Below are 19709 nucleotides of genomic sequence, written 5' to 3' on the forward strand. Positions count from 1 at the left end.
CTTGACAGTGCTTCCGTTGTACCTCACAGTGCCCTAATTCTAGCTCCTACTCACCCTGACCCTCCAATCCACCCTCACCTGGAGTTGAATATGAGGCTTAGGATTCAGGGCTCTCCTTGTAGAGGACAGAGTTAGGTGCCCTATCCCTTCCCAGAATTGGAAATTAGAGATGTAGGGCCACTCAAATTTCCAGTGACCTGTTGACCCCTGGCAGGGGTGTTTTTCCATCCTCCATTTCTTGCCCAGGCCCTGTCCTCTCCTGTGGATTGAGCCATGAGCTACTGCTGGTCCAGTCACCCCGCTGCACTTTCCCAGGACCTGCTAGGCCTGTGTTCACTTCCTCTTTCCCCACCACACAGGCCACGCTTTGGATGTCAGTGGACAGTTCTGTCCTCCCAGTGGAGCTCTTGTGGGGCCTCAGGCCTGAGGGGCTCTAGGGGTGGTTCTGGGCCTGCAACCCTGCTTCAGGGGCCCTTGCAGCAGGCCCAGCCTGTGGCCAGCTTTGGGTGCTGGCTTGGTCTCTATCAACTGTTTGCCTTTCCCTACCACTGCAGCCAATCATCCCCCCAAAACTGAGCTGACCATCTCTCCCGCACCGCCCTTCACAGTTACAGAGGGAACACACAGCTCGTGTGCTGAGGGCAGTCGGCCTGCCCCCACCCCCGCGCCCACCCCCACCCAACTGGAATGAGCCACCTGCATCCACACACAGGTGTTTCCTGTGCTCCTTCCTGTTACCGTTTTTTTTCTGCTCAGCTTAGCTTCCCCAGCAGGTGGTTAAAGGCCCAGCCAAACCTCTTCATACACAGCTCTAAAACACAGGGGGGCAGAGCTCTCTGGGGATCTGGGTCACCCCTGGGGGGGGGACTGTTGGCACCTCATTGGCTCTTCCTGAGTGCAGGCACACAGACTGTCCCTAGGGTGTCACGCTGCTGTGCTACGGGGACGCCAGAGTGGGCTCAGGGACCAGGGAAGGCCTTCCCCTGCGCTGTCGCCACTGAAAGCTCTGACGGGACAGGGGAAGGTGCAAGACCTGTTTCTCCAGCCTTGAGTGTGGGCCTCCCTCCAGTCCTCCTAAGAACAGACCTGCCATCCTACAGTCCCACCCTACCCTCAGGTCCCTCCCACTGAACTCGTTAGCTTTCTGGGGTTATTAAACTCACGTGAGCCCTCTCCCCAGAGTAGCACGAGTCTGCCAGCTGTGGCAAGGTCACAAGGTTTAGTCAGGTTTGTTATTACAGAGGCAGTGGCTCAGGGACAGGAGGGACTTACTGTTAAGAGAGTCACAGGGCAGCCACCCACGTCACCTGCTTCCCCGGCCCCAGCTCTCCCCTCTGCAAGAACCTCCTCTCAACCCACCCAGCGCTCACGAACCTCCTTGGGCACAGCCCCTTCTGTAGGAAGCTGCCTTTGCTGAAGTAAAGACCCAGAAGCCTGGCATTCCCTGACGGGGTTCTGCTGCCCCCTGGTGGCCAGAAGCTCCAGCCACCACCACACCGTCTCTTCCTGCCTCCTTCCTCTGCCTCCCAGCCAAGCCAGCTGCTGCTGGGGAGCCATTCCCAGGACTGGCACTCTTTGGGCCTTCTCTAGGCCAGCTCCAGAGTTTAGCTCCAGTCTAGTCCCATAGCTTCCAGGCCCAGGGTACACCCACCTGCAGGCCGGGCCTCCTCAGCAACACTCCACCACCCTCTTCCTCTGCCCTCTTTTCCAAGCCCAGTTCCAGCCTCTGGGCTTCTTCCATCTGGATTTCCAGGACAAAAGCACATGGTACTGTCACGGTTGGTGTGTGGACACACTAGTGTCAGGGCCACAGCCAGAAGATGCTGGAGCAGGAGGTTAGGAGTGCACCAGTCCAGGCTATGTAGGAAAGGCATTTCTGCTTTTTTTTTTTTATTATTATTTTCTGTAAAACTCTGTAAATAAAATACAAAACCAAGGGCAGGGCAGAGGCAGGATGGCCAGGCCCAGGACACTGATCTATGGCAAGTGTGCTGAGCCGAGGCTGGGAGGCACTTGACTGTGGCACTGACTCCACCAACCCCAAGGACAACAGGAGAATATATTAGATTTTCATTGATAGGAATCTGTGAGGGAGGGATGTCTGGAGCCAGCCCTCATCCTCCCTGCCAGTGCCTGGTAAGCCCTGAAGGTGCGGGGTAGGGGCAGTGGGGGCCGCTGGGTGGGGAGTTTAGAATGCTGTGCTGGCCATGCTGCCGGGCCCAAAGATGCGGGGCAGGGCATCCAGTGACTCCTCCAGCCTTCGGTGGGCAGACTGTCCCTCTTCTCCTGGAATGGATAAGGATGGGGTCAGGAGTGGTCCTAGCTCCACCCTTCCCTCCCGCCCCTGACCCCATCTCACCCCTACTCCCAGCAGCCAAATGTCCTAGAACTCAACTAGACTCGTGCCTCCTGATCCCCAGCCTCACCACACTGTTGCAGGCTCTGCCGAGCTGCTTCCCTCACAGCTTCTGTGTCCGTCTGGCAGAGGTACACCAGGGGCTCAATGCCTTCTGGAGCCTACCAGGGGAGAGAGCACTGAGGTGGGCCCAGCGGAGCAGGCTCAGGGCCCAGGGCTCGGGGAGCTGGGAGGGGAGGCGGGGGAGGCGGGGGGGAAGGTCGGCAGGGGTCACCTTGATGCAGCCCAGAGCCAGGCAGCCGGCCACTCTGGTCTGCACATCCTCGTCCTCCAGCTGTTCCAGGAAGCACAGCAGGGCCTGGGTAAGGGTGGGAGGGCAAACTCAGTGCGGGACTCAGGTGGGACCCCAGCCTCCGCCCTCCAGGGAGGCCTGCCCAACTCTCACCCTTTCCCTGAAGGTGGGGCCCAGCGACAGGCTCCGGAGCTGAGTGCTGACAGCAGCCATGACCTTGTTGTTGCCGTGGACAAGCAGAGAGCTGAGGGCCCGGAGTCCATCCCTTTGAAGCCGCCCCTCAGGTGCCAACCTCAGGGCCTTCAGCACAACAGCCTGGTCATCAGAGTTCAGATTCCGCACCAGTAACACTGAAAGAAGGAATTTGGGCAGTGGGGGAGGGGGTGTCAGTTGGAACAAGGTGGCAGGGCAAAGAGCCTCTGGGGGTAGAGTCTTTTGTATTCTTGTGTCCTGAATCTACACCTTCAGACCCACCCACAGGGCCAGGTCACTTTGGGACCAGGGCCACTGCCTCACCCTCCTCAGCTGTCTCAGTTACATAGGCCTCCATGGAGGAGCAGTCCAAGGCTTCGATGTAACTCCAGAACTGGAAGATGGTGAGCTGCTCTCCAGGGCCTGCCTGGCTCCGGGGCAGCTTCTGGCCCAGGGCATCCTCCAGGAACTTGACGCACACTGTGGGAGGCAGGGTTGCAGGTCTCAGGGAGTGGAGGGACCTGGGTCATCAGAGGGAAGGGTGCCCCATCCCTGGTGCACGTCCAGGAAGTCCCTGTCTGATCTGGGCCCTTTTGGCTGAGGCGTGTGCCTTTGTTACTTCTTCCCAGTACTCAACTCAGCGTGTGTGTGTGGGCTGACCTGGCTTTCCCTAAGGTCCCATCACTGGGGATCTGAGAAAGGAGGGTAGAGGGGGCAGGCCGGCAGCCCACTCACCGGCCTCGGCTAAGCCTGGCTGACGCAGGGAGAGACGGGCGCTGTACTGATTGCAGAAGGTGAGGAGCACCCGCTCCACAGGGCAGATGAAAGGGCTGAGTCCCTCTGTGCATTGGTCCCAGAAGGTCAGGAAGCCAGGCCGAGAGGCCGAGAACTGCACCACTGTGAGGAGATGCAGGAAACTGTCAGCAACAGAGCAGGCGGGTGGTGAGACAGGCGTGCAGGTGGGGCAGGGCAAGGCGGGAGCTCCGGGACACACGTGAGCCAGGACCCACACAGCCTTTACCTTCCTGGGCAGAGGTGGCAGGCATTTCCCATCGCCTGCTGAGCTCGCATACTGCTTCAAGCACTCGGGCCTCCCGCAGTAGCCGCTCCAGGGCCCATGCCTCCTGGCAGCGCAGGGGCCCAAATGTGCCCAGTTTCTGGAGAACAGGGGTGGCCAAGTAGCTCAGACCTCAAGGCAGAGCTTAGAGAGGATGGAGACCGGGGACTGCAAGTCCCAGCATGCATCGGGAGAGGCTTGGGGGAGCCAGAGTGTGGGAGGTGTTCCATTCAGCAAGAGCCAGGCCCTGGGACATTGGGGAGTGGAACTCAGAGGAGGGGTGAAGGGCCATGAGTGAGGCACAGGGCTCCCTGGGGGAAGCAGCTACCAGGGGAGGGTCGGGGGAACACCACTAGCCTCACCAGCAGGAGGCGGCTGCAGTGATACAGGTGCTGGACCAAGGCAGCATCCAGAGCTGGACACTCTGTGCTGAGGGGTCGGGCAGTGGGCGAGTCGAGGCTGTCCTCAGCCCCAGGTGCTAGGCTGTTTGGGGGCCTGAGAGAAAGATGGGGTCAACCGCCCCAGGAGCACACATCATCATCTGGTCACCAGTGAATTTTTATTAAGCTCCCCACATCCCAGAACAGAACAGATGACATACAAACAACAGACAACAGGCAAGTTCATGGAAGGCTTCCAGAAGGAGGAAAGGGCTGGGACTAACAGGGGGTAGCAGGGATCTGCCCAGAGCCCATCTGCCCAGGTCCCCCTCCAGCTACAACCGCCAGGATCGCTGGGGCCAGGACGGGCGGGAGTAGGGCTGCAGGCGGGATGGCCTACACAAAGTGGACTGCGAGAGGTTGTGGCCCAAGGGGCGCGGGGCACGGGGTCGTAACCTGTGCAGCATCGGAGGGAAGAGGGGCCGCGCAAGATCTTCAACTGGGAGTTGGCAAAGGCCACTCCGGGACAGAGAGCCAAGGGGCCTGGGTCTCTGGGCAGATTGGGATCCAGACAGAGGAGGTTGATGCTGAGGGACCCAGGACGCACAGGGAGGCACAGAAAGGGCTCGTTCATAGCGTGGGTTCAAGGTGAGGCCAAGGAAGAGAGGAGGAGCTGGAGACTCAGGAGCTGACAGGGACTGACGGGGGAGGCAGACACTGCAGGGATGAGGAGGAAGGTGGCCAGAAGCACTGGGGATACAGATGGGGTTGAAAACATGGGCACCAAGGACGCACAAGGAGTACACAGGTGGGGTGAACACAGAGGCACCCACCAGGAACCCCCCTCCTCCCGCCCACCTCTCATCTTGCTGCTCTCTATGTGGTCCACCTGGCCTCACCTCACCTGTTCCCCTTTCTCACCTTTCTCCTTCAGCTGGTACTCACCACCCTTCTTCCCCCTCACCTCGCCCTTCTCACCTGTCCCCAGGACTGTCATTGTCTTCATCTTCATCCTCGTTGAGGAAGCTGAAGCTCTCCAGGGCGTGCTCCACAGTGATGCTGAGACTGGAGGCCCGGCTCCGAGTCAGGCCTTGTCTCTGCTGGGGTTTTGAAGGGCATCAGAGCTGCTGCCCCTGCATGGCTGCCCTCCCTGTACCACCGCAGTCCAGTCCAGCCCTCCTCACCATGAGCAGACTCTCCAGCCGGGTCACCTCCTGCTCCAGGCCCTGCAGTTCAGGGAACTGGCCACGATAGTCATCCAGGGCAGCCACCAGGGCCCCCAGAGCCTCTTCCAGCCTCCTGTCCCCAGCCCCTCCAGCTGCCCCTGGAACTGGGGCCGGAGAAGCTCTGGCCACTCCAGGGTCTGGATACTGGGGCAAAGGGGCTAGGGGTGAGGGAGGGAGACTTGGGCTCTGACAGATGGCTTCTGGGGGGTCCGGCGAAGGGCTTGTGAGCGGCTCCCAACTAGAACAAGCAGGACTTGGATGGGAGGTGCTGGGGGCTACGGGGTCTGCCTGAGTGCAAGGAGTGGAGGCTAGGTAACTACCAGATAGGGGGTCAGTGCCTAGGTGGGGAGGGTCTGTATTTGCAGAAGAGCTGGAGAGCTTGGCAAAGTCTAGAATAGTGGAGGGGCTTACAGTTATAAGAGTGGGGCTTGTGACAGAATGGGTGGGATTCCTGGTGTTCTGGACTGGGTCCTTGGCATTGGGTGTAGTGGTGTTAGTTGACATCTTGGCTTTGGGAGTAGTGGTTGCAGTAGTATGGGTGGGGCCTGTGGTGGTATAGGTGGGGCTTGCAGTAGTGTGGGTGGGGCCTGTGGTGGTATAGGTGGGGCTTGCAGTAGTGTGGGTGGGGCCTGTGGTGGTGTGGGTGGGGCTTGCAGTAGTGTGGGTGGGGCCTGTGGTGGTGTGGGTGGGGCTTGTAGTGATATGGATGGGGCTCACAGTAGTGTGGGAGTGGCTTGTGGTGATGTGGGAGTGGCTTGTGGCATGGGTGGGGCTTGGGGCGGCGTGGGTGGAGCTAGTGGTAGTCTGCACTGGACCTGTGGCACTGGCTGTAGGGCCTGCAGTAATGAGAGCAGAGCCCATGGGCTTGTTGGTAGCGCTTGTGACAGTGTGTGTCAAGTTTGTGACAGTGTGGCTGAGGCTTGTGGTGGTCTGGACTGGGTCTGTAGTACTGGGGCTAGGAGCTGCAGGAGTGAGGGTAGCAAGCGCTGGTTTGTGGGTGGGACTTGTGGTGGTCTGGACTGGCCCTGTGGTACTGGGGGTAGGACCTGTGGTAGTGAGGATAGAGACCACCATCTTGTGGGTAGAAGCTGTGGTAGAGTGAGTGAGACTTTGAGCACTAAGGGTAGGGCTTATGGCACTAGAGGTGGAGCCTGTAGTGGTGTGGGTGGGCAGTTCAGGAGAGCTAGAATTTATGGTCTTGTTAGCCGACCCTAGGTGAGCAGATGGGGCAGGGCCTGTTGTACTAAGAGTGGGGCTTGTGGCAGAATGGCCAGCATCCAGGGCAGGAGGGACAGGAGCAGGGTGCTCCCCATGGGTGGGATCTGGGCACGCAGGTGGGCTAGGTCCCCGGACTAGACTTTCTAGGTCTGCAGCCTCCACTGAAGCCTCAGCCAGGGCGGCGTCCACACTGGCCTCACTGATGTGGCTCAGAGTCCGGCTGTAGGGGGCATGCCCATTGGCCAAGGCTGGGGCCACAGCCCCCTCCTCATCCATGGGCCCAGAAGTGGAGGTCTCAGCCCTACGGAAGGCAACTTGGATGGGCAGAGGCTCAGGCTGCTGCACCAGGGGCCTGGGGGCTGAGGAGTGGCGGGCAGTGCCTGAGAGCTGTGGGCTGGATGAGTCATCGGAAGATTCAGATGACAGGGACCATGCTGTCCCATTCTCCAGCTCCTCCTGCCGCCTCAGCATATTCTGGGAGAGAGGAAAGGACATTTCAGGACCACCTCTTCTTGGGGAAGGTGGTGCTGAGCCTGGGATGTGACTCACATAAAAGGCCTGTTCCCGAAGCGAGGGTGTGTCTGGTGGGCTCTGGCTATAGGTGGAGAAGCGCTTGGTGACTGTGGAGGCCTTGTTGACAGTAGAAGCAGCTGAGGGCTGGTCATCCTTGTCGAAGGGACTAGAGAGGAAAGAAGCTGTTAGCAGACGACACAAATCCCAGCCCTCTCTCCAAGTCCCTCAACCCCACCAACCTCCATGTCACTTCCAAGCTGAGCTTGATGGTGCCAAGATCATTAATATCCACTGCTACAACCCGGGGCAAGGCAGCGAACAGGTCCTTGGTCTCACAGGAGACGCTACCTACAACCACATGGTTGGCCAGGCCCTTCAGTTCTGTCACCTGTAGCCAAGAATGCATGGTGGGGTCATAAGGGTGTAGGGGTCATGAGATTGTGGGGGATCAGAGGTCTGAACTTGCACAGTCTCAGGGTCATGGGACTGTCCATGAGGCTTGAAGCATTCTGGGAGCACAGGGATCAGAGGTCCAAATCTGTAGTCACTATGGTCATGGGGTCACAGCCTCATGGGAGTTCAGGGGTCAAATATTCACCAGGTCAGAAGATCATGGGGAAATCACAGGATCATGAAGGTCAAGGGGTCACACATTCACAGGGCCAAGGAACCAGGTGGGGGTCACAAGCATTAAGGGTCTCAAGGTCATGAAGGTCCAAAGGGATCATGGGTCACAGAGTCACAGGATCTTGGTATCCTATGGTCCTGGGCAGAGACATCACCTTGATGGACAGGAATTCCGTGAGCAGAGGCAGAAAGACGGTTTCCTCGCTGTCCCACACCTGCTTTCCACTGCTCTCTATGCGGCCCCGTAGTTTCCAGCGCTGACGCCCATATTTCATGTAGATCTAGGGGAAGAGGCAGGATGAAGCAGACTTCCACGTTGCGACCCTGCCATCCCAGCCCCTCCCTTCCCATCCTCCTACCTCATACTGGTCGCCAACACACAGCCTGGCAAAGCCGGCCAGCCCTGGGAGTCAGGGAGAAGAAGATGAGCTGGGTCGAGGGGTCTCAGGCACACACTTCCCTCCCCTGGCCGCCAGTCGGCATCACTGCTCAGTACCTTTCATCCGAAGGTGGAACTCGCCCAGCTGTGCTTCCAGCTCGCTCTCCAGCAGACACATGCTCTGGATGGAGAGATGGGGGTTGGGGGGGGAACGACAGGAAGAAGTCAAAACCCAGTCCCCTCTCACCAACTCTACTGTACCCTGTGCCTCAGCCTCAGGGGCACACATCCCTCACCTCTGTGTACTCGCGATGCCCTCGAGTAGCCTCGGCCAGGCTGTCCCGGGCCTCGCGGCTCCCCGGGGAGCCGGTGCTGTAGGCACGGACCATGTTGTAGGCGCCGTCCCGGAGACGCCGCTGCACGCAGTATGACTCATACAGTTCATCAATCTGGGTAGAAGAGTGGGGTGGCAGAGGGGGACTGAGACTCACTGCTGGGGTTGCTCCCTCAGGGCCTCCACCAGGGCCTACCATCACCCGCTCTCCCTGTGAAACCCGACCCCCCACCCCAGGCTGCAAACACACACGTATGCCGCACCAGTACCTTGCTGGCATGGAACTCCAGCCGTCGCAGGAAGCGTTCAATGGACTTGACTTGCTGGGGGAAAGGTGTGTTAGAAGCCTGAGGCCCAGGGCCCTTTACCTACCTGAGTCAACCTCTGCCAACACCATTCTCTATACACTCACCTTGTCCAGGTCATACAGGAAGCCCTGCAAGGAAGTGAGGGGGGGGGGGCACATTAGGAGGTAGGGGAAGAACTCCAGCAGGGGCACCCGCTTGGCCAGAGCATCCAGCACCCTTCCCTCCCGGGCTTCCTCCTCTCACACCACAGTCCACAGCCATTCCAGTCAAAGCAGGAACCGGCCTACCTCTCACATGCCTGGTCTCTGCAGGTGTCAGAGATCTGGTCCTCAGGACCACTCCAGCACTCTTCCCCCTGCCTCTTCTATGAGACCCTTCCCCTGGCCCACTGTGTTTGTGACCATCCCTAGGACGAGCACTCTGTGCCTCCTCATGCTTGGTTCCCCCTGACAGGGAACTCCTGTTGATTCTCCAAGACCCAGCAGAAATGGTTCTTTCTCCACGAAGCCCTGACCTGCTCCCCGGAAAAAACCATGGCTCTTGCTCAGGACCACCAAAACCTAATCTCAACATGATCCATGTCAGCGGGGTTTGACCCACCCCACTGGAAGTTCCCAGGGGGGCAGGCACTGGGTCACAGGCAGAAAGTGCACGCAGCCTGGGAAGGCGGAAGAGAGAAAGCTCCTATCAGGCAATTTTGCCTGATACCCCTTTTCTAGTCACACCTGGACTGCGTCACCCCAGAAAACAGCCCTGATGTTAGCCAGCACTGGCCCTGCCCAGCCCTCCAACACCACAAGAGCAAAGAGCAGTAATCCAGGACATACAGGATGCCAACTCTTCACTCACCAGGCGGGAATTCCTCTTGGACTCCCTTATCTGTCCTTGGAGTTTCTCCTGCTCCTGCTGGTGCACTTCCAAATAGGCCCTGGGTAAACGGTGACCACAGAGTTCTCTTACTTCTCCAGCCTCTATTTGCCCAAGGAAGGGGCAGTGAGGAGAGGGAGTGAGGCTGGGGAAAGTTCCCATTAGCAGGAGGGGTAGAAGCCTTAGGGAGGGATCCTGGGACAAGGGGTTGGGAGGGCACTGCTTACGTCAGGCCTCGCTTGAGTGCAGTGTACACCAGGTCCAGGCGCTCAGGCTGCGGGACCTTGGGGGCCGGGTGCGCCACTGAAAACATCTTGGACACCCGGGAGAGCGCTGGGGGCTTCCGTGGGGGCCCCGGGGGACTGAAGGCCGGGAAGCTCCTGAAGAAGAGACTGCACTCAGAAAGAGGCAAGAAGTCCTTCCCCACACCCTCACTGGCACACTCCAACCCGGCCAACCTCTCTGGACCCGTCAGCCCCCCTCTGCTGCCTACCTGGGCCCCCGCTCCTGGCTGCCGAGGACGCCTGCGAAGGACTGGCTCCTACTGACCCGGGCGCTGAGCAGGCGGCGCTGCGGCCGCACCGACAGGGACATCATGGAATGAGTCCGCGCGGGGCTCCCTGGGGGTGGCGAGGGCGGGTGTCCAGCGCCAGTCAGGCCCTTGAAGCCCCCTCCCTGCAGCCCAGCCTCTGTTTCTCAGTCCCTCTGGATATCACTGCTTGCCGCCGGCAGGCCAAAACGCACCGGCCTGGGCCCTAATGACAGGGCGGCCGCGGCTGACTCGGTCTCAGACTCAGCGTGGCCTCGGCTCGGCCCCCACTTCCTGCAGAGGTGCAGGCTCCGCCTGCCGCGCGGGGCAGGAAGGGGGGTCGCGCTGGGACCCTCCCCGGGCTGGGAAGGGGCAGGAAAGGGGAGGGGCACGCAAAGAATGTGCGGAAGCGTCTGTTTACCCGGGCGTGGGGCGGGCTCCCCAGCCCTGCCCCTGACCTCCTCCCCCAAGTGGGGCCAGGAGCTCCCACGCCCGCACCCCGAGAGGCCGCGGGAGGTCACGGGGCGGGGCGGGGTGCATGCTTGGAGCCCAGCGGAGCGGTCTGGCAGGCCCGGCCTGCGCAGGTTGGGCTCCCCAGACCCGCCCGCCCCGCGGAAGCTGCTCCCCTCCAGCCGCCACCCGCCCCGAGGCGCCCAGAGCCCGGGGATTCCCAGGGTGAGGGGCAGTGCCGAGAAGGGCCCCGCCCCCTCCTCTTCCCTGAGACTCGGATCGGGAAACTGAGTCACAGACAGCCGCCTTTGCCCGGACCTTAGCGGGAAGAGATCCTTGGCAAAGCCCCACACAGATCCGGCGAACCCCGCGCCCCAGGCGCCCAGAACTCGGCCCGCACGCCCCTGGGACAGCCCCGGAGCCTCCACAGCCCCAGACCGGGTCCTACCTCTTTTCTTGGCGCTCATGGTAGGTCCGGGACAGCCCCCTAACCCCCGCGCTGGCCCCCCCGAGTCCACTCCGGCCCAGGGCCCCTCGGTGCCGGCCTGGCTGGACTCCGTGCTCGCTCCCAGAGACTCTGGCTCCTGGCTTCAGCTCCTCCCGGCGCCGCCCCCCGCCCAGTTCCTGCCGCCTGACTCAGACCGCCGGGATGGGGCGGGACCGGCCGGATCAGGGGGGCACCGGGCCCGCGGCCCCCCTGGCCTCTGGGAGGGGTGACTGGGGTTCCCCTCGGGCTGGGGACTGGCGGGGATCGTCTGAGCCGGGTCTGGAGTGCGGGTAAGGGGAGTCGAGCGTGGCGGTGTATATGGAGGGATAAACAGTGAAGACAACAGGGTGGGGGCTGAACTAAGTGTAGTTAACACAGGGGGCTCATAGAGCGCCTGTTGGAGGGTGCTGAGAGAGGTCTGAGTACAGAGGGCTGAGAGATGGGGTTCTGAGTATGTGAGGTCTTCTGAGAGAGCAGAAGTAAGGGCTGCGGGTGCTGAGTGGAGGGACTGTGCGGAAGGATGACAAGAGAGGCACTGAGCATGAGGCAGCCCTGAGGCTGAGAAGGGCGGACCTGAAAGTGGGCGACAGGTTCAACCCCATGTTATGTGCTGCTGCCCTCAGAAGGAAGAGAAGGAACTGGGGGCAGATAGTCCCACAGCACCGTGCACCACCCCCATCCCTCCACCCACAGAAGTGGTGCTTAGTCTGAGGGACTCCCTCCACCCCCAGGCCATGGGGAGAGGATCAGGTCCCACTGCTGATCAGCGCCTGCTCTCCAGCAGAAATTGCCTCCTAGGAGAGAGGCCCCATCCTCTGGCTCCCAGCTTGCATGGGCTGAATCCCCTTGATGTTCGCCCTTTCTTGCTCCCAGTATCTCTCCATTGACTATCCCCATCCAACTCTTGCCTGGATAGAGGCCACCATGCCCAGGGTCCACTGGGCATCTCATCCCCTCAGAGGAGCTAGGTGCTCCCCTACCCTGTAAACACTCCTGCTCCCTGATGCTCCATTCAGCCGTCCTGGGCTTACTTTCTCCCCAAAAGACTGAGGTGGGCCCAGGCATCTGCATTTACAGTCAGTCACCCCCACCCCCAGATACAGACTCAGATGCAAGATGTCCCAGGATCTTGAGAAGTGCTATCTCCCCCTCCCTCCTTGAAGACAGTGCTGTGCCCCCCTACTCTGGCAGCTATCCATTCCTGTGGATTGCCCACCACTCTCTGCTCCCTGCAGCCACCCTCCATCACAACACCCCAGCCTCATCACCTGGCTCTGGAGTGCCCCCCTTCCTGAATCAGAACCACACTGACCACAACTTTCAGGCTCTCTCCATCACCCCCATCTCACCTGCCTTCTACCTGAGACCTCCTGAAGCTCTCAGCTCATTTATTCAACTATTTACTAAGTAACAATCTTACTCTAGTCACTGGAGATGCAGCTGTGATTGCACAGACATCGCCCTGCACAAAGCTCACAAGCTGCCTCTGCTTCGTTTCTCCCCGCCACCTCCCTCCCACATTCCCGGCACAGCCTTCTCCCCAGCCTGGATCTGCAGCCACCCCTCCAGCTTGCCCGCCTGCTAATATCCCCGGCACTCTGGACTACTCCCTTACCTGGCAGAAACCAACCCTGGGCAACCCAACCCCCTGCCTTCTCTGCACCTGCACTCAGGCTAGCGGGAGCCACCAGAGATCTTGGCACAGCAGCTGGGCTGGAAAAGAGCAAGTCTCAACCTCAGCCAGGCTCTTGTTTCCCACGTGGGAAATCCTCACGTGTCGCCCTAGCCATCCCTCTCCCCTCCCATGGAAGATGTTTCAGTCTTTTGCCACAAACCTCAAACAAGTTCCAGTCATTCCCACATAAAAGGTGAAAACTACCCTGGAAATATCCAAATGCCCACCGGTAGATATAATAGAATGCTATACAATGAAAAGAATGAACAACAACAACAAAAAAGAATGAACAATATACAACTACATGCAACAACAGGGATGAACCCTACAGACATAAGGTTGAGTGAAAGAAGCAAGACCACAAGAGAGGATACATGTGTGCTCGCTTCGGCAGCACATATACTAAGAGAGGATACATGTATGAGTTGATATAACGTTCAAAAACAGTTAACCTATGGTGGCAGAAGTCAATAGATAGTAGTGACTATTAATAGCAGTGACACTAGCCCTGGGGAGTAGTGACTGGAAGGGAGCACAAGGGGGCTGACAGGGTACTGATTATGTTCTGTTTCCTAATCTGGGTTCTATTTCCTGATCCTGGATGGGTGTGTTCCTTTGTGAAAATGTATTGTGAGCTGTCCACTTAGGGCATGTACCCTTTCTGTGTGAATATTCTATTTCAATACAAAGCTAACTTTAAATAAATCAACTATAAAAAGAAATGACCCCTCTGTGGACTCGCAGTCTCTTTCCAGCTACCCACCCCTCACCCTATTTGGCTCTTTCAGAGCCAAGTTTCTTGAAGAGGTGTGTCCACCTCCACCTCCTCTCCCCACCCACCCACTCTTCTTCCTACCCTGTCCAGTTTCTGTACCCTGCACTCCCGACTGGTCTAGATGACACGGTTGCCAGTGACTTCCCCATTGCTGAATTGCGTGTTCAATGTTTAGTCCTTATCCTGCTTGATCCGAGCAAAGTTTTTCACTGGGCAGTTCTCTTCCTCTTCCTCAAGCCTTTCCTTCTCTTGGATTTCAAGAGGCAACACGCCCCTGGCTTTCTACCTCTCTCTCTGGTTGCACTTCTTATTTTCCCACAGGGTATCTGTCTTTCTCCCCATCCTTGAATGATGCTTATCCTCCTCCCCACTTATGGGCTGGGCACCTCTCCCACAGCTCAATGCCATCTAAAGGTTCCCAGCTTCTTTCTCTTTTCCTTGCCCAAACCGTTCTTCTGAGTACCAGGCCTGTTCATCCAGCTGCCTGCCTGATGCCTCCCGGAAGCTGAGTAACAAACTGGAGTGGGCTACTAGGGATGTGCTGAATTTCAAGTCCCCGAACTAAAGTCACCACTTTCCTCCTCAAACCTGACTCTCCCTTCTCTCTCCATGACAGGCCCATCATCTATGTATCCAGTTGTTAAAGACAGAAACTAAGAATCATCCTGGATGCCTCAGTCTCTGTTACCCACCCACACATCTACTCAGTCACCCACTCCTGCCATCTCTGGCATCTGTCCCGTCACATCCACCCCCTCACCTAGAACTCAAGTTCAAGCCATCACCGGTTCTCACCTAGAATCCTACAACAGCTTCCTGATGAATTCCCTGTCTCCATGCTAACCCACAATGATCTGTTTTTTTGTTTGTTTGGTTTTTTTTTTTAGTTTTATTTATTTGGCTGCACTGGGTCTTAGCTGCGGCACTCAGGATCTTTAGTTGCGACATGCGGGATCTTAGTTCCCTGACCAGGGATCGAACCTGGGCCCCCTGCATTGGGAGCATGGCATCTTAGCCACTGGACCACCAGGGAAGTCCCATGATCTATTCTTCATTCAATAACAGCACTACCCCTCTTGAAACGCCAGTCACCTGACAATACTAAAAACTGTCCTTTATCAAGTGCTTTCTATGCCAGGCATTGTACTTAATTAATAAACATCGTCTCATTTAATCCTGACAACAACCCTATGGGATGAGTCCTATTAGCCCCACTTCACAGATGAGAAACCTGAGGCTAACTGGCTGTGTGACTTCAGGCAAGACATTTCCTAACCTTTCTGGGCTGCAGATATCCATCTGTTAAATGAGGATAACAACAGTAATAATAACAACTATCTCTAAGGGCTGTTGGGAGGATGAAATGAGATACTTCCTCTATTGGGAGTTTTCGGGGAAGGGAGAATTGCATGTGGGGTAGGGAAGTTGGGGTGGACACAATACCTCATTGTAAGCACACAGTAAATATTAACTGCTGTTATTAACAATTATTAATCTGCCTGAGATGACCCAGCTGTTAAGTAGTAGGGCCAGGACTCTATGTCTTTCACATCCCTCTAGTCGAACTCTTGTGAAACATCCATGGGCATCCCCCTACCCCAAGGATAAAGTCCAGACTCTCTAACATGACCCACAAGACCTTCAGGCTCTGTTCCTCCCCTCACATACCTTCCTCCTCCCCTCACAGTCCTCTGCTCCCTCAAGGTCATTCTGTTCCAGCTACCGTGAATTCTCTCCAGGCCTATAAGCAGCAACTCTCATTGACCCTATACCCCCTTCCCACTACTCTCAGCCTGACCAGCTCCCTCTCTTTTTTCTTTTACCGTACTACCTCTTCCTTCAGGAAGCCTGCCCTCAATTGGTTCCCCCTTGTAGGCGCCTCATAGCTTCCTCTCTCTGATCCCTGAGGTCACATAATTCTGTTGTCAGTTCTCCTTTAGGGTCTGTCTTTTAACCAGACTGTGAGCTCTGGGGGCTGAGGCCTGCCTGCTCTGCTCACTGCGGTGTCCTCCATGCCCTGCACCAAAGCAGTGGAGGCGGGCAGGAGCTGAGTCTGCGCTGGGGACTGATGGAACTGGGAATGCTCTGAGCTACTTCAGGGGTACATTTCCAGTCTCTGTCCCCCCAACTCCCCTACTGAATGGTCAGTTTCCTCTTCCCTTCCTTCCTTTCTGATTGTATCAGCAAGTGGAGTTCTGCACCACCACCCGCAGCCCCAGAGGACACGGTAGGGGATCCCTGGGAGTCTGGAACTGAGTGGGTAGGGCGGACTCAGAGGAGGCTGACCTTCCCATCAATTTTCTTTCTCTGACTGGGCTTCTGCCACAGGGACCAGGACGTGTAACTGCTGGTCCAAATGACCATCAGAATATTAATCTAAGTGACAATTCCAGGGGGTGAGTAGGCAGGATCTCCCCTGCCGGGGGCGGGAAGAAAAGCTGAACCTCTTGAGCTAAGAGAAAGGGTCCACCTCAACTGGAGGAGGGGCTGGCTAATAAGAGTCAGGGGACTCTCTAGACTCTCGCCAGCCCGTAAGTCTGTTCTGGACATGGGAAAGAACCCAGGTCTCAAGGGTGTTGGAACCTGTGGCATGGCCAGCTGGAGCAGCTAAGAAAGGAACTCTGGTCGCCTGCGTGGCCCCAGATCCCACAGCCTTCAATCCCCTCTTCAGGCCGAAACTGCTGCACTTATGTGGGGCAGGTCTTGCCACCTGTGCTGCCTAGCTCAGAGGAATGCCAGGCCAGCCGCTTTCCCGGGAGTCCCCCAGCCCGCCCCGCCCTACCGCAGGGCCGTCCAGGACAGAGGTAAACAGATGCTAAAAATAACCCGGGCCAGGGGCGGCTACGAGGAAGAATGGGGTCCCTCCAGAGCCTGCCCCTGTCTCTATGGCAACTGCCCCAAACCCGGTTGCTGACGTCATGCCGCAGCTGCGGGAGCAGGGAGGGAGAGGGGCCGCGGTGCGGCCTGGGACCCCCCACCCCGGAACCGGGCGGAGGCGGCCCGGTGGCCTCACTTCCTGCCGGCCCCCTCCCTGGTCAGCTGGTCACATTCCCCGGACGGCGGCGCACTGGAAGCCTGTGGCCTCCCCCGGGCTGGGCCTAGCAGAGGCGCTAGTCGGAGCTGCAGCCAGCGAGGGGCCCGCAGTGACTCAGCCACGTCCTCCTTGCCTGCTTTTCCACCCAGGGAGGACCCAGCCCGGTGCCCTGTGTGCTCCCCTCACCCCCACCCATTTCCAGGTACCCCTCTGTAACTGCTGCCCCACAGGACCCAGGACAGGGAGGGCGGGCTGAAGTGGGAAATAAGTCTCCTGTCTCCCTGGACTATTTTGTACCTCACACTCCAGTTCTCATCTCTCCCCCAACCCCATCTCTACCCTCCATGCCAGGGAAGTGGTTAGTACAGTGGCAATAATTCAGATCGGGGTCTAATTCCCACTTCTCTCCAAACCAGCTGTGTGATCTTCAGAATATTACTTAACCTCTCTGGGCCAGTTTCTGCATCTTCCAGATTGTCTGTTAACCGTCCTCAGAAGGCTGTGCCGACAATTGGGCAGTACAGGCCCAGGGCAAGCCCCATAGATGGCCCATCTTTCTTGTTATACTAGACTGCACACAGTAGGTGCTTGGCCAGCCAACCCGGACTTGTATTAGAAAGCAACCCAGAACTGGCTGAGATGGGTCAATCTCTGAGGCCAGACTCTAGTCTCGGGGAGAGGAGAATAGAGGGTGCTAAAGCCAGGCTTACCCAGACCCCTAGCCGCGGTGAGCAGCCCCTTCCCCAAACCGGTTCTGCAGGGTGCCCAGGCCTGGCTGCTTGCAGAGTCCCCACACCAGCCTTTCATTTTCAGGTACAGGGTCTGTTCCCCCACAGAGCCAGGCGATCCTCTCTAGCCTCTGCCACATTTGGGCGAAGAGTCCAGTCCAAGGCCAGATTGGCTACCTCGGGTCGGGCCCCAAAGCGGCTTAGTACAGCCAGTGGGGCCAGAGAGATTAGCTCATCTAGTAGGCGGGCCTGCGCCCCTCGGGGCCCTCTCCCCATTCCCAGCTCAGTTTCTCCCGCGGCGAGGGCAGCGGGGCTCCCGGTGAGCGTCTGTGCCAGCACCCAGGCTGGCGCCTAAGGCCCACCCTCAGGCCTGGCCCACCCCAGAGCCCCATGGCACGGGCCGCCTGGGCCTGGCCGTGGGAGGGGAGGCGGCAGCGCCGGGTGCGGCAGGCCCTGAGGCGGTAGCCTTTGTGGCCGAGCTCCGCGCCCGAGAGGAGGGTAGGAACGACACCGTGGGGCCTGGGTCCCAGGGATGGGGCGACACGGGACAGGGCCGCAGCGGGGGCAGCAGATCCGGGACTCCCCAGACGCGGGGAGGCACCAGAACCGCCGCGCCCGAGCCCCGCCCGGGCCACGGACCCCGGAAACGGCGGGGACACTCACATGGCTGCGCTGGCTGAGCGGACCTCGCGCTCTCCGTGCACTCGTCCCTGCCGGGTCAGGTCGCGCCGCAGCTGCCGCTGTCGCCGCCGCCGGTGCCCGCCCCTCCCTCCGCTCCGCCGCCTGCCGCCCAGACGCCCCGCTCCTCCCCTGGCAGGCTGGGCCCCACCCCCGGCGCGCCCGCGGCTCTAGCACCCCTGGAGGCGCCCGCGGCTCGCTCCGCCCTCTCCGCTAACCCGGCAGGGGGGTGGCCTGCAGCGTCCACGGGCTTGACCGGGCAGGGTGGAGACGAGAGGGATCCTGGAGGATACGCGGGCGGTGGGAGTGCTCAGCGCTTGGGGTCGGGATCCACGGGAATTGGGCGGCTTTCGGAGAACTATTAGCAAAGGCAGGAAGGAGACATTCCTTCCTACACAGACCCCCAAACCTAGTGCCCCAGGGAGCCTGGCTTGCCTGGTACCACCACAGATCCCGTGGGCTCCAGAGACCTTTGAGGCCCCTCTATCTGAAACAGGTCCTGGAGCGGCCACTGCTGGGTTGGCTGGAAGAAACGATCAGGGCCAGTTTCGGGGAGGGCAACAGGAAGGCCTGAAGTCTGCTCCTCACACAGACACCTTCCAGGTCTGGACGCTGCCCCTCAGCCTTGCCCCTCTGCCAGCCTCAGTTTCCCTGCTCTGGGCACAGGCTGCCCTTCCTGCCACCATCTGGCCAGTAAGTCTGAGCTCTTAGCTAGGCCACGTGTTCACCACTCCCTGGGCACCTGCATCTGTGGAGTCTCAGGCTCACTCTGGAAGCATGGGTGAGGATCCTGGCAAGATCTGGGTACCTGCTGGCCAAGGGGGCCAGAACCCACTCTTTTCCAGTAAGGGGCTACAATGCTGACTCTCCCCTGGAGTGGGCTGAGGTGGAACTCACGGCTGACCTCACACTGGACTCAAAGGGTCAGCTCCACTCCCCCACCCTTCCCCTCAGTAAAATAACACTGGTCCTCTCCAACCCTGAAAGCTCTCCCACCCGTCAGGCTTCACTCTGTAGTCCATCATCTTTAGAGGCTGCACAGTCATACACAGAAGTGGTTTGAGGGATTTTAAGAGATTTCTAAATATCTGCCTCCCCTCCTCCTGAGGGTTGGTCTTGACTATCCAGAGGTTCAGGGTGGGGGCGGCAGGGGCCCTCAGGGGCACTGACATCCTTTCCTTCACCCGCTCTTACCAGAGACACAAGTCACCCCATTCTCCCCCCTCTCCAGCTCCTCTTCTTTGCCTTCCTTTGCAGCACCCTTTTTTTCTGTATCAGTAGACCTGGGGACTGCTTCCAGAGACTGGGTCCTTCTTTCTGTTTCCCCCACCCTACAATATCATCCAGTCACAGGACTTCATCCATCCACTGCTGAACATCCCGAGCCTTCCTCTGTGTGGAGCCCGCTCCTGTTCTGAGCCCCTGGATGACCCACCAGATCTCATGACCTTCCCAGAGGGACTTTTCTTCCCTGATTCTCATTTCTGTGAAGCACCACTGTCCACCCAGGCTCCCACCTGAGCGAGGCTGGGGCTCTCTGGAGCTCTCAAAACTGGCACCAGTTGGTCCCTGCCCACGTGTAAAGTCATCTTCACAGCAAGGCA

General features: G+C 58.8%; 1 protein-coding gene and 1 non-coding gene across 5 annotated transcripts; both read right to left on the minus strand.

Annotated features, from left to right (window-relative positions):
• Positions 1-1862: 1862 nt before the first annotated feature.
• On the minus strand, positions 1863-18247 carry RIPOR1 (RHO family interacting cell polarization regulator 1). Of its 4 annotated transcripts, none has more exons than XM_043436261.1 (22): positions 18091-18247; positions 10243-10369; positions 9977-10129; positions 9732-9810; positions 8987-9010; positions 8844-8897; positions 8537-8689; positions 8358-8421; positions 8221-8264; positions 8017-8142; positions 7474-7622; positions 7271-7400; positions 5462-7195; positions 5256-5377; positions 4260-4392; positions 3862-3997; positions 3576-3737; positions 3165-3320; positions 2802-2998; positions 2631-2714; positions 2427-2517; positions 1863-2286 (listed from the first exon to the last, which is right to left on the minus strand). In XM_043436261.1, exons 2-22 carry the CDS (start codon positions 10344-10346, stop codon positions 2189-2191), a joined length of 3993 nt encoding a protein of 1330 aa, XP_043292196.1. In that variant the 5' UTR covers positions 10347-10369; positions 18091-18247; the 3' UTR covers positions 1863-2188. The 4 variants fall into 4 exon arrangements, with proteins under 4 accessions (XP_043292196.1, XP_043292195.1, XP_043292194.1 ...); XM_043436260.1 differs by lacking the exon at positions 18091-18247 and adding an exon at positions 11177-11329 and having other exon boundaries at positions 5256-5374; XM_043436259.1 differs by lacking the exon at positions 18091-18247 and adding an exon at positions 11177-11329.
• Positions 14626-14698, minus strand: TRNAW-CCA. The gene has a single exon. It is a non-coding gene; the product is annotated as a tRNA-Trp (tRNA).
• Positions 18248-19709: the final 1462 nt, after the last annotated feature.

Source organism: Cervus canadensis, chromosome 18 (assembly GCF_019320065.1).
Source record: "Cervus canadensis isolate Bull #8, Minnesota chromosome 18, ASM1932006v1, whole genome shotgun sequence".
NCBI lineage: Eukaryota > Metazoa > Chordata > Mammalia > Artiodactyla > Cervidae > Cervus > Cervus canadensis.

Coding starts and splice junctions, on each gene's coding strand:
- RIPOR1 (XM_043436259.1), bottom strand. Junction 7,196..7,270: donor TTCGGGAACAGGCCTTTTAT/GTGAGTCACATC, acceptor CCTCTCTCCCAG/AATATGCTGAGGCGGCAGGA. Junction 2,999..3,164: donor AACTGAGACAGCTGAGGAGG/GTGAGGCAGTGG, acceptor TCCTTCTTTCAG/TGTTACTGGTGCGGAATCTG.